Source organism: Orcinus orca, chromosome 15, assembly GCF_937001465.1.
Source record: "Orcinus orca chromosome 15, mOrcOrc1.1, whole genome shotgun sequence".
Classification (NCBI taxonomy): Eukaryota; Metazoa; Chordata; class Mammalia; order Artiodactyla; family Delphinidae; genus Orcinus; species Orcinus orca.
The window spans coordinates 42,897,418-42,911,573 of record NC_064573.1 but is presented as its reverse complement, the minus strand read 5'-3'; the positions used below and the strand labels follow the sequence as shown (position 1 = coordinate 42,911,573).

Here is a 14,156-nt window from a genome sequence, read left to right as displayed (position 1 = left end):
TCCACTCAGTCAAAAATCATTTTTTTTAATTTTATCACTTTCATAAAAGAAAAATAACACTTTGTTTCTCAACATACATTTCTTTAATAGTAAGGCTATTCATCTTCCATATGTTTATGTGTCTTTGTATTTTTTCTGTGAATTGCCTGTTTATGCCCATTTGTGAATGGGTTTTTGTGATTATCTGGTTTGTAAGAGCCCTTTGTACACTTAATTAATATTAGGCCTCTGTCATATATCTGCAAATAGTATTTCCCAGTTTTGACATGAAAGAGTCTATTCTTTAGTAGTCAAACATACTATATCTTCGCTTCTATGGCTTCAAAATACTGTATCAAACTAAAAAAGAATGTTATCATTCCTAGATTTTAAAAAATGTTCTCCCATATATTCTTCCAAGTTGTTCATTTTTTCATATTATAACTTAATCAAGCTATAATTATCATGTAATGAATAAGATAGGAATCAGCTAGTTTGATGTCACAACACCATTCAGTGAATAACCTAACATTTCCCACTAATATGACAAAATGACAGCTACTTATATGTAGTATTTAAATTCTCATTCTATTCCATTACTCTGTCTATTCTTATCATTGTAAACAGTTTTAACTTCTAAAGCCTTATAATACATTTTAATATCTAGGACAGGTAGATTCCCTCTAATTACTTCTTCTATTTTTGAATTTTATTTAGGTTTCTCAATAGAGTCAGTTTAAGTCCTATAAATTTCTTAAGTTTATTCTTAGCATGCACATGCACCCACACACACACACACACACATGCACACACACAGCATAAAAACATTTTTTTAATTGCCTACAAAGCTTCATTAACCTGCAAAACCCAGATGGGCTGCAATCCTGGACATTCTGAATAAAATAAGGAATATACCCTAGATATCTTTGATGGTGTGTAAATGATTCTAATGTACAATTCAATTGAGAACCAGCACAGTAAACCCCCAGCATTCTGAACTTTAATTTGACTGACCAATTCAAGAGAGACCCGGAAGTCCACAGCATATATTAATTTAACTGAAGCAAAATTTGCCTCCTGCATCCAGTGAAACTGTTTGCTGAGAAAGAACTGATTTGCAGAGCTAAACACCCTGCACTCATATCTCACTGCAGCCTTTGTTCTTCGTTTAGGTCCTGTCTTACAGTGACACCTAAAGTAGAAAAAAAACACTGCTTTGAAACCAAAAAATGGCCCTGAAAAGAATGGTAACTGCCATCTGTGTTGATGGAAGAAAAATGGAAGAATTTCACAAAGTGATAATTTTATCCAGAAAGCAGAGGCTTTCTTTGAATGAGCTGAAGAATAAAATTTTATTTTAGTGTTAGTTCACATCCACGCTATGACAAGTCTATCATATATGCTCTATAAGGAACTAAGGAAAAAACCCCATGATACCACTGCAACAAGAACTCCAGCCTGTGAACTTTGCCCACAGCCAAGATATAATTTTAACAAAAGCTGAAAAGGCAACACTAACTTAAAATATGAAGATAAATATAAGGGAAAAAATCATTTGAGGTAGAGGTTTCCATAAACACTTCCATTAAAAAAAGGCACCCGCTGCACAAACTTAACTGAATCAAATCTCAAGGATGGCATGGCACTAAGATTTTTTTTCTTTGCATAATTGTGAAATTAACAGGAAAGGTGCTAGCAGCTGAACAACTTACCACAGGAACAGTTCCTCCCAAGCTTGAGAAACTTATAAAAAACTGGTGCTATTACTATATCCTTGATAAGGTGATTTATTGTATTTAAATGGAGTAACAGACAAAAAGGGTTATATGACCAGAATAAATATTCAACACAGAAACACAGACACAAGGAAGGGGAAAGCACCATGTTTTAAGCACCAAATTTAAACACTACCTATGTGCTACTAAATGTGACATGTTTCATCATTAAACTGGGTTTGCTCTGCCATGCTGAAAATCCCAGGGCATAACACAACAATAAGACCCACTTGCCCATAAACTTACAGTGCAAAAAATAAAGTCAAAGCACAACTCTTTTCATCACAGCTATCTTTTGCTATAATGGGATTAACAAAAATCTAGGAAAAACAATTCATGAATGTCAAGACTATGTAACTCAGTTCCCTACCCTCAGGATGAGTACATTTTTCATTTTAAACAGCCTTTCTAGTTAACAAAATTACAATAAATACAAATTATTAGTTAAAATTTAATAACCTTAGACATATTATGCCTAACAGTCTTTACTTTCAAGTTATCTCAAAGAAATATCTGACAGGTATAGTAGAAAAGGCCTGTGAAAATCACAATTTCTGGGGAAATATATCACATTCACCCCCATCTGTCACCCCAAAGCAGTAAATGACAATGATAAATTTCCTAGAATTTCATGACAAAATAAATCATCCAGGTTTGAAAAAGAAAGGTAAAAACAAAGAGTTGGAAAGAAAAAGAATAATGAAAGAAAATAATAACGCTACAATGCAGATAGAAGAATTTGCTCTAAAGAAATTTTACTCCAAGCTCCTAAACCATAAATTCCTTTTACATTCACTGATAACCCCTAGGTTGAAAAACTCAGCAACATATTCAAACCCAAGTTAAGATTATTTATTATAATACAGAATATCAACACACTCAAGAACCTATATTCAGCTCTAACAAATAGTTTCTGACAACTGTTCATACTGGTCAGTGTCCATGCAGTATCAATTATTAAATATTTTTAAAATCATCCCTTAGCCTACTTAGTTATAACTGACAGAAACCTTTTTAGAATAATTAATGGTTCACTTCAACAAACATCTATAAATGATATACCATGTGTCAAGCCCAGTGTTAGGCACTAGGGATAAAAATGTAGAAAGCAACCCAGTTCCCTATCCTCAAGAAGTTAACAGCTTAAATATAATTTCCAATATAATATGACAAGTCAGGTCTCACAGCATATATGAAAGGACAGGACAGAGACACTTAGAACAACCTGGGTACTACATACAAATATCTGAAGGATATGACTGATAATCAGGACTACTAAATTAAGGTGAGGAAAAGGGCCAAAGTCCAAGAGAAGGACATTAAGGACATGAAACAGGACAGTAATAGGAGGGATTTTAAAAAGAGAAAGAGAGATAAGTAAAATATGTGAAGATATAAAAACATGTTTAAGAAGTTTAAAAACAAAAAATCCCCTGGGACTTCCCTGGTGGTCCAGTGGTTAAGAATCTGCCTTCCAATGCAGGGGACATGGGTTCGATCCCTGGTCAGGGAACTAAGATCTCACATGCCGTGGGGCAACTAAGCCCACGTGCCACAACTACTGAACCTGCGCACTCTAGAGCCCATACACCACAACTAGAGAGAAGCTTGCACACTGCAACAAAAGATCCACATGCCACAACGAAGATCCTGCATGCCACAACTAAGACCCGATGCAGCCTAATTAATTAATTGATAGATTAAAAATCCCCTAATTGTGTCACTGACAGTATAGAAGAATATAGGTACATCTCAAGTAGTTTTTGCCTTGAGCAAATAAGGAGCTGGCTGGTTATAATTTAAGATCAAGATCTATAAGGTAAGAAAGTAGAAGTTTAGTTATTGCTATGTTGACTCAAAGGTGCATTGGGAACACTCAAGTAGGTTAAGTCTAAAAGGCAGTTGGCCTTTCAAATCTAAAGCTCAAGGAGACATCAGGGCTGGAGACAGATTTGAGAGTGAAAATCATAACTGTAAATAGATTACCTAAAACATGTATGAAGTAAAAAAGTACAACGGTCCAAGGATTAAAACCCTAGGGAACATTAATATAAACACAAAGGTGTTTGATTTTGTTTTTTCTGTTCTTGAGCATTCATCTAAAAAACATGTCTTTAACCATACTGACAAAGAATTACTGCCATTCTTTACAAGCCTATAGTCAATACAACTTAATGTCTGTTGGAAACCTTCAACAGCAACTATTTACGTGAATTTCTTTTTCTCCCTTTTGAAATATTCATAATATAGATTTTAAAAATGCGTAAGATGATTTTTTAACAAGTTCATAGGAATGAAAACAAAATTAAAAATTCCTGAGTAATTACTTTTTAAAGTATCAATTTTATATTAGGAAAGATGTATATGCATGTTGCCTTAAATATTGTTATCCATAAGTCAAAACTTAATTCATAGAAGACATACAGTGCATGTCTGTGGTTAATAATCATGCAGGCTTAAAATGTGTAAATAAAATAAATTCAGTTTACAAAATACTGCATTTAAAATTAATTCAACAAATTACTAAAGTAGCCAGGTTATAAATTCCCAAAGAGAGATACCCCTCTAATTTTGTTTTGCATACCCTCTCAAGAAAAAAGAAACACTTAAAAAAATATATGAAACAATACTAATTAGAACAAATACTACACAGTTTTAGTACCTCACTGGTCAACCGTATTAGGAGAGCTGCAGCCTCTGAATATTTGCTTTGGCTTTTTAAGATTTCAGCACTAAGCAATACACATCTTTCAGCCAATACCATATTCCTAGAGAAAAAAAGGCAAGAAAAATATAATTAGCACTACAATAATATTTTAGTACATCATAGTAACCATGTGTTCAACAAAAGTTTCCAATTCTAGTTTTTAAGTAAAAAGAAATACATGTCTTTGTTCTCTACTTACCAAAAAAGGTTAAAAAAAAAAACTTCAAAGAATTCTCGTAACTCATCAAACCTTTTTAGCATTGTATAATTTTGTAGTAAGACTACAATACAAAGTCACATTTCCTGTATGAAAAAAGCTAGAACCCAACTCGTATCTCTGAATCAGCAGTTAGTTAACAAAACTTGCTTTCAGACATAAAGGAATATAAACATTTCACCCAGATTTCTTTTTCCTTCCTTACTGCAAACTCTGGTAATGTGTGTTTCATTTTACTGACTACTTTTAGGAATAATTAGGCATTTTCTCTCTGGTTAGTACTATTGAAATGTTTCACTTGGAGATAGCATGGAGCCAGTGTTGCCTGACTGTTACTGAGAAAAATCTTCTTTGTAAAAACACAGAATCAGTTGATTTTTCTTGTGGACAACTATCATCAAAAATCTAGAGTTAGATTATTTATTCTTGAAAATAATAAAAATAAATGAAAATATTTTTTACTGTGTAATTACAAGATGGAATCCTTTTGTTGAGAAATACAGTTGACCACTGAACAGTGCAGTCAAAAATATGCAGTTGGCCCTCAGTATCCACAGTTCCACATCCATGGATTCAACCAACTGTGGATTATGTAGTACTGTAGTATATATTTCTTGAAAAAAATTCATGTGTAAGTGGACCCGCAGGACTTCCCTGGCGGTCCAGTGGTTACGACTCCACGTTTCCACTGCAGGGGGAACAGGTTCAATCCCTGGTTTGGGAACTAAGATCCCGCATGCTGCACATCATGGCCAAAAAAAGAAATGGACCGACACAGTCCAAACCTATCCTGTTCAAGGGTCAACTGTAGCAGCAAAGTTTTTCTCATTTTACCACTTGACCTTAAAATTACAACCAAAGACTACTAACTTGAAGGTCATTCTGAACAGTGATATTTTAAAAATACATTTCACTACTTTCAAAATTACTGTAGTGACCTGCCATAAACTTTCTACAAATCATGATTTTTTTTAGAGGGTTGGTATTTATGAATATCTGAGAATGTTTTAATGAACACAAAAGACTAACTCCTCCTTACCAGTACCTACTCACATACTACAATATGCTCAAATATGCTCAGTTCTTAAATCTTCTTAAGTAAACTTTACAAATCTTAACACAATTGTTTTATTTTTATCCTCAGCTATTTCCCCTTGTGATCAGCTATGAAGTCACAAGGCTACCAAGTTCAGGACTTTATATTAATTTGTTTATTAAAGCAAGATTTTAAAAAGTCATTTGTGTCAGGCAGTGGAATTACTAAAGATTCAAGTGTTTCTATGACACAATCCCTATCTAAACGCAGAAACTGACATAAAACAGATAATGAACAGGGTACCATTGATTTTTATTATGATTTGGGGAGATAAAGGAGGGAAGGGAAAGCTTCAAAAAAGAAATGTATAAATAGGATTGCATCAGTTAAAAAGTAGAGCCTGGCATTATAAGGGCATTGCAAAAGTAATATTGTATATCCTGTACTTAAGAAAATTTATTTACATTTTAATATTTCTGAGACCAGGGAGTTTCTTAAAATTGATATGTATAACTAATGTAGTATTTTCTAATTTATCCCAAAATATCTATTAAATTGTTGATAAACCTTACCAATTATGGTAACTTAGAAAAAAGATTTTAAGTTAAACAGATGTCAGTTAAGTATGTATTTAGAAAAAGCATATAGTCTGCTATGAACAGGAAGACAAAACTGGATTGCCACGGCTTATTTGGCTATCTGGGTCAATTGGTATTTTCACTTTTCTTTTGCACCACTCCACGTGCATCTCTCCAAAAGCTCTGTGCTTCATGAAGACAAGGAAAATCTTTTCAGAGAAAGGACTTTACTGCTCTGGCTTCCTTAATGCCTCATTCTCATAGTTCTTCTACCTTTTGAATCTCACTTTTTCGGAATCCTTCAAAGGTTCCTCGTTCACAGAAGGCTGTTTCTCCTGTCAGAAACTCCAAATATATTCTCAAACAGATTATACAAAGTATTCTATACAAAGGGCAGGATTTGATACTGGCTCCACCATTTATTAACTGCATACCCTTGGGCAAGTTAAACTCTTTAAGTTTCAATCTCCTTGTCTATCAAATGGTATCCACCATTTCACAGGCTTGTTGTAAAGATTAAATGAGCATGTAAATTACCTTGGCATAGTGGTAAATGCTGAGCACTAAATAAATGTTAATCATTATTACTAGTGTTGTGTTGTAAACACATTGCTATGACTACTACTTCTACTTCAACATTATAGGACACAAAACTGCCTTTGTGTCTCTGACTGTAACCCATCCATTCTATATAGAAAAGTCATATTAATCTTTCTGAAAAATAACTTTTATTATCAAGGCTCTACTCAAATATTCAGTAACTCCCCCATTTACTACTATACAAATCTTAACTACAGCTTAAAAATAATAATAAATGAGAGTTAATGCTCCCCCATGCTGATTTCTCTCAAAACACCTTTCCATATATACAAACCCTCTAACCTAGCCAGGGCTCTATTCCTTTTCAGCAGTAATGCTGTATCCAAAACATTGTTCCTGCCAATCACAATTACTAAAATGTCTTTGTGGCTATCAACTACCAACCAACCTTTCTTTCAAGGTCTATTCCTCAAACATACCGTGACACCTTCTCTGGACCAGTTCATAGTCTCCTTTACAGGTGGTGAGTTCTAACTCCCATAGAGTTTCAACAGAACTCACTATGTGTACAAAACATTTCTCATTTTCTTCCCTGGACCATTATTTAACTCTCTGTGTTTGCCTATTTAACAAGGAAAGTTCAAACTAACTCACTCCTGGCTTAACAGTGGCTAAAGTTAGAGATGTCCCCAAAATATAAATCACCCTCAACAGAACAAATAACCTCAACATTACATATAACAAATTCCTAACCACATATCCAAACAAAATTGGAAAGGAAAGGAAAATGTAGTAAAACCCTAGTTTTAAAAGATCATCTCACCTTATCTATGTCTATATTAACTTGATTTGGGAGCTTATTTAAGTTTAAAGCATAAAAAACAAAGAACCATTTACATCTAATAACCATATAAATGTCAAATTTACCTCTAAATGGATAGAACATAAATATTCTAGTCACCTACTTGCAGATATCCCTGTATGTCTGGATTGCTGTATCCATATAATGTGCAGGGTATGGCCTGGGTGCTCCTGGCTGAAGGAACGCTGACACTGCTGCCATTTCCTAGAGGAAAAGACATTATTTATAGTATTTCAAAAGGAAAATATTATTGTAGTTTGGCATTCAGGAAGTCTAAAAACTGGAATGAAGTTTGCTGAGTTTTTTTATGTATCCACATATATAAATCTGATAGCCTAATGCAGACTTGGAAAATATATGTATATGCTTTTAGTTTCAAAATTCTCTAGTCAAATTCCAAAGTCTGTCATTCAGTATTTAAATGAGTTTTTTCAAGAAGACCTAGTAAACAACTTCAGTCATGGTATATATATAACTTACACTTTCAGTCATGGTATATATAACTACCAAGTGAGCTTAGCTTAAGATTTCTGCTACCACCTCCTCCTCGTTATTCCCTATTCCTTATGACTAAAGAACAGACCAATGACAGAACCATATAGAAAGAAACAAAATAAAGTGCGTCTCCTTCCAATGTACTGGCTTCAAAATTTGAAAACAGAGCTCATAACAGCTTGCACTATGCATCTTTTCAGCTACTTATACACTCTATAGTTTATATCCTATATCATACAGAAGGCACAGACACCATTTCTGAGACCTATACTACTGTCAATTTTCTAGGACTTCTTATTTCATTTTAAAAACCCATTCCATTGTTAATACTTCAAATAATATACAATAGTGCTGAAGAATTTTGAAATGAAGATGAGAATGAAGGTTTTGGCTTCTTAGTAAAATATTCTATTATGACCATACTTGTGGTCTCATATAGACCAAGTTTTAATAATTTAATTAGAAATAAATGAAACTTTCATACACTGGGGAAAAACTTGTTAATGGCAATCCACTCTTAGGACGAATAAACATTTTTCTGCAACAGTTTTTAAAATAGAAAAAAAATACAGAAATAATTTAATTATCTAAAAAAAAAGAATTATCTAAAAACTGAGATGATTAAAGCCTTTAACCTGACAGACTATATAAGTTCCAAGACAGTATGAACCATATCTGTTTCAGAATACCTCTGTATCCTTAGTACCCAGCAGTGTGCTGCTTTACTGAAGAAACTGAATGAAAATATGTGATTTTCACATGAAAAAATTTTCTACAGCTCTGAAACATCATGTTTTCTTAACTAGTTTATATCTTAACTAATATATATAATGATATACATAGAGGTCTATATTATACCAAAAAATCTAGTATATATTATATATGGTATATTATATAAAAATACATTATATTTGCTATATATGAACTATATATACTGCATATATATACATCAATAAGTATACTAAGAAAAAATCCTGTAAGAAAACTAGGCCCCAATTCTAAGTTATTTTCTAATTTCATTCTACAAGAAATTACAAATCAATATACACACAAACCGACAATTTCTACGGATACAGTGAGAACATTCAGAATGATCACCCCAAGTTACTGCACGATCTTCAATAATCAACCATTAAACCATTTCTTATAGTCTACAATAATGGATTAATACATTTCACAAAGACATTCATCAAGAACTGGAGTGATCTACTTACCCTTCAGCTAGTTATGACAAATTTAACTACAGAAAAACCATATTTCTCCAAGAATTCCTATTATTGGTTTCACCATGATACATCTTTTAACTTTATAGTTAAATAACTAAGTATCTTCTTAATTATCATCGAAAAAGCCAGGCAATATAGTCTGTTATCAATTAGCTACTATGTGACTGGTAAATAGGAAAGAGATATTAGCTCAAATGAAATTTTTATTCATTCAAAAATAGTTTTTCTTAGGCAACAGGATCAAATATAGCAAATATAGAATTATAACCTACAGCAGGAAAGGAAAAAGCTCTGAGCTTAGCTGTTGCTCAAGCAGGAGCTTTTTTTAATCTGTATTTTAAGAAAATATAAAACGAATGACTACACTTCGTATCTGTGTGTGGTTGGGGGGGCTGGAGGGGGCCTCTCTAGAGACTTATGCTCCCAGCCTTGCACAGTTCTTGGTTTAAGGCAGGCTGCGCTTCCTTCCACGCTCACCTTCATGGCAATTACACTGGTTACAAGTTCCTCTTCCCCACCCCAGTGTTCACATATTGTTTTTGCATACTTTTTTTATTCCTTGAGATAAGCTCCTGCCATGCTAACCTGCCTCACACAAACATTTTATGCTCTGGTTACAAACATACATAGGTTTTATGAGACTCTCCCAGCCCTATTTTTCTCTAAGGCCTATTATTTTTAGGGCAGCTATTCTAGACTACAAAGATTTTTAGGTATGCATATATTATGCTACAGCAGCTATGCCTTTATTTTCCAGTGTTAAACTACCTTCTCTCATATAGCTGCTACTAATATGCCTCCATCTAAATGATTTAAATGCAGTATTTATCAGATGCAGATAGAAATGAAAAAGTTTAAGTACCATAAAATCATAGAAAGTTTTTGTCATACTTTCCTAAGATTTTACCAAACTTGCAATTTGCAGATGCATTGTGTACAATTTTGAAATTATAAACTTATAAATGATGAAATAACATTTAAGTGTTTGTGATTTTATATTAGCTCATACTAGATGACTATAAGACCAGAGACTGTCTAACCAAGGACAATTCACATAATTTTTCAAACACTCTTATTCATAAAGGTAACATATTTTCAGTTCCTGAAGATTTCTTAGAAGTTAGCTGACTTTTTAAAATTAAAAATACTAAGAAATAAGGCTTCCCTGGTGGCGCAGTGGTTGAGAATCTGCCTGCCAATGCAGGGAACACGGGTTTGAGCCCTGGTCTGGGAGGATCCCACATGCCGCGGAGCAACTAGGCCCGTGAGCCACAACTACTGAGCCTGTGCGTCTGAAGCCTGTGCGTCTGGAGCCTGTGCTGCGCAACGAGAGAGGCCGCGACAGTGTGAGGCCCGCACACCGCGATTAAGAGTGGCCCCCGCTTGCCACAACTAGAGATAGCCCTGGCACAGAAACAAAGACCCAACACAGCAAAAGTACATAAATAAATTAAAAAACTCCTACCCCCAACAACAACAACAAAATACTAATAAATAAAAAATAGTAATGTAATTTTGCTATTTTAGTTTTACAGTTTAAAATCACCTATTTTATTTTTATAGACATAGTATTAAAATAAATGCAAAAGAGATGGCAGTTATTAAACAAGTATCTACATGCTAATTATTAATGAAGTAGAGTTCTTATGTATTTTTATTCTTTCCACTTTTGTTTATAGCTTGCTTGTCTTTAAAAAGATTACGTAGGGGGGCTTCCCTGGTGGCGCAGTGGTTGAGAGTCCGCCTGCCGATGCAGGGGACACGGCTTCGTGCCCTGGTCCGGGAAGATCCCACATGCTGTGGAGCGGCTGGGCCCGTGAGCCATGGCCGCTGAGCCTCCGCGTCCAGAGCCTGTGCTCCGCAACGGGAGACGCCACATCAGTGAGAGGCCCGCGTACCGCAAAAAAAAAAAAAAAAAAAAATTACGTAGGCACGCAGCGTGTGGGGGAGGGAGCTCACGAGGGGCGCGGGCCCTCTCCCTCCTCCAGGGCTGCCGCTCCGACTTCTGCACTGCTTGTGTGCCCATACAGGGCAGACCTCGTTTGTGAAAAGACAGCTGAGGAGACTCCAGCGCTCGCCATGGCCAACGAAAGCGGAAGGAAGGAGTCAAGACTAAGAACGATCATATAAATTTGAGGGTGGTGGGGCAGGATGGTTCTGAGGTGCAGTTTAAGAGGCATACACCGCTTAGTAAACTAATGAAAGCCTATTATGAACAACAGGGGTTGTCAATGAGGCAGATCAGATTCTGATTTGACGGGCAGCCAATCAATGAAACAGACACACCTGCACAGTTGGAAATGGAGGCTGAAGATACAATTGATGTGTTTCAGCAGCAGACAGGAGGTATCTACTAAAAAGGGAACCTGCTACTTTACTTCAGAATTCTGTTCCTCCAGACCAAGACTTTCTCAATTAGAAAACTGCAACTTGGTTCCACCACATCCTGACTACCACAATACAGTTTCTCTACTCTTTCATTTTCCCCTTCCCTATTCCTTTACTGTACATAAAGTAACTGGTGTATGTGCAAAAGCATATTGCATTTTTTTTAACTAAATGGCCAATGGTATGTTTTGATCGACATCAAATGGAGATGGGATAGCATACTCAGCAAGTTATTTTGCTCTCACTGTTCAACAACAACAACAAAACCCCATAAAAATCCTTGCATACCTTGTTGCAAGGAGAATTTTAATATTTTTCATTTATCATTGTAAAACCAAGGACAATTTTATACCTTTTTTGTACATAGCTATTATATGTAGGGCAAGCTGTCTTTAAATAGGGATAAATTACTCTAAAAGAAATGAATCCTATAGTTTTTCCTTCAACTTAAGCATCTTGTTTAAATAAACTTCTTGTTTAATTAAATAACTATGTAGAAAGTAACAGTGCTAGTTTACTCTTTTCTAAGCACAGAAAGATTATAAATATATTTATGACAACTTTTCAATTACATTAAAAGGTTATAAGGCAACAAACACAGAATATTCTTTCTGAAACACCCAGGTTTTATACTGATTACAAAAACTAACATAGCCAATGCTTACTGACAGCTTATTATATATATTAGATAGTGTGCTAGGCACCTTACAAACCTTATACCTTATCTAACCCTATGCCATTAGGATTCCCATTTTACAGATGAGAAAACTAAGGCTTAGAGATGTTCAATAACTTGCCTAAGATGAATTTTATTTGCACTGATATCTCTTTCCTATTTACCAGTCACATAGTAGCTAATTAATAACAGACTATATTGCCTGGCTTTTTCGATGATAATTAAGAAGATACTTATTTTAACTATAAAATTAAAAGATATATCACGGTGAAACCAGTAATAGGAATTCTTGGAGAAATATGGATTTTCTGTAGTTAAATTTGTCATAACTAGCTGAAGGGTAAGTAGATCACTCCAGTTCTTGATGAAATTCTTTGTGAAATGTATTAATCTATTACTGTAGACTCTAAGAAATGATTTAATGGTTGATTACTGAAGATTGTGCAGTAACCTGGGGTGATCATTCTGAATGTTCTCACTGTATCCTTAGAAATTCTCGGTTTGTGTGTATACTGATTTGTAATTTCTTGTAGAATGAAATTAGAAAATAATTTAGAATTGGGGCCTATTTTTCTTACAGGAATTTTTCTTAGTACACTTTTATTGATGTATACATATGCAGTATATATAGTTCATATATAGCAAATATAATGTATTTTTATATAATATTATACCATATATATAATATATATTAGATTTTTTGGTATAATATAGACCCCTATGTATATCATTATGTATATTAGTTAAAATGTAAACTAGTTAAGAAAACATGATGTTTCAGAGCTGCAGAAAATTTTTTCACGTGAAAATCACATATTTTCATTCAGTTTCTTCAATAAAATTTTTTTTTTTTTTTTTTTGTGGTACGCGGGCCTCTCACTGTTGTGGCCCCTCCCGTTGCGGAGCACAGGCTCCGGAGGCGCAGGCTCAGCGGCCATGGCTCACGGGCCCAGCCGCTCCGGGGCATGTGGGATCCTCCCGGACCAGGGCACAAACCTGTGTCCCCTGCATCAGCAGGCGGACTCTCAACCACTGCGCCACCAGGGAAGCCCTCTTCAATAAATTTTTGAGCAGACACTGCTGGGTGCTGAGGATACAGAGGTATTCTGAAACAGATATGGTTCATACTGTCATGGAACTTATATAGTCTGTCAGGTTAAAGGCTTTAATCATATCTCAGTTTTTAGATAATTAATTTTTTTTAAGATAATTATTTCTGTATTTTATTTTCTATTTTAAAAACTGTTGCAGAAAAATGTTTATTCATCCTAAAAGTGGATTTAACAAGTTTTTCCCCAATGTATGAAAGTCTGTCTCACACCAAAGTACGTGTTCTTAACCAATATATAGGCTTAGATCAGAAAAAAACATTTCAAACAATTTTAAATTATTGTAAGAGATCAAAAAGCATCTTCTAAAAAAAAGTTATTATACTGTGAATACAGTGAAAACTGTAATTCAAATCAAATAGAAAGTACTAATCAAATCTAAGAAACCAACCCTCACATATGACCATGTTTCAATGCACTAGTTTAAGAAAAATTCATCAAGTTATCATAAATGAATTCAAAACCTATAAAGCATTGTATGCTATTTGAGTACAACTTATCCCTAGGTAGTTTGCTTGCCATTTCATAAATAAAAATTTCTAAGTCATTTATGGTAGCAGAAGCAAGA

General features: G+C 34.4%; 1 protein-coding gene and 1 pseudogene across 8 annotated transcripts in view; one reads left to right on the top strand and one right to left on the bottom strand.

Moving 5' to 3' along the window:
* TRAPPC8 (trafficking protein particle complex subunit 8) overlaps positions 1–14,156 on the bottom strand; it is a 91,216-nt gene that overhangs the window by 52,600 nt on the left and 24,460 nt on the right. For all 8 annotated transcript variants that reach the window (XR_007471677.1, XM_004273717.2, XM_033435238.2 and 5 more), the window contains 2 exons: positions 7,798–7,898; positions 4,417–4,522 (listed from right to left, as the gene is read on the bottom strand). Coding sequence is in view for 7 of the 8 variants with exons in the window: in XM_004273717.2 (XP_004273765.1) it covers positions 4,417–4,522; positions 7,798–7,898 (207 nt within the window). In the remaining variant the exon portion in view is untranslated. The remainder of the gene's footprint in view (positions 1–4,416; positions 4,523–7,797; positions 7,899–14,156) is intronic.
* On the top strand, positions 11,007–11,804 carry LOC117202814 (small ubiquitin-related modifier 3-like; annotated as a pseudogene).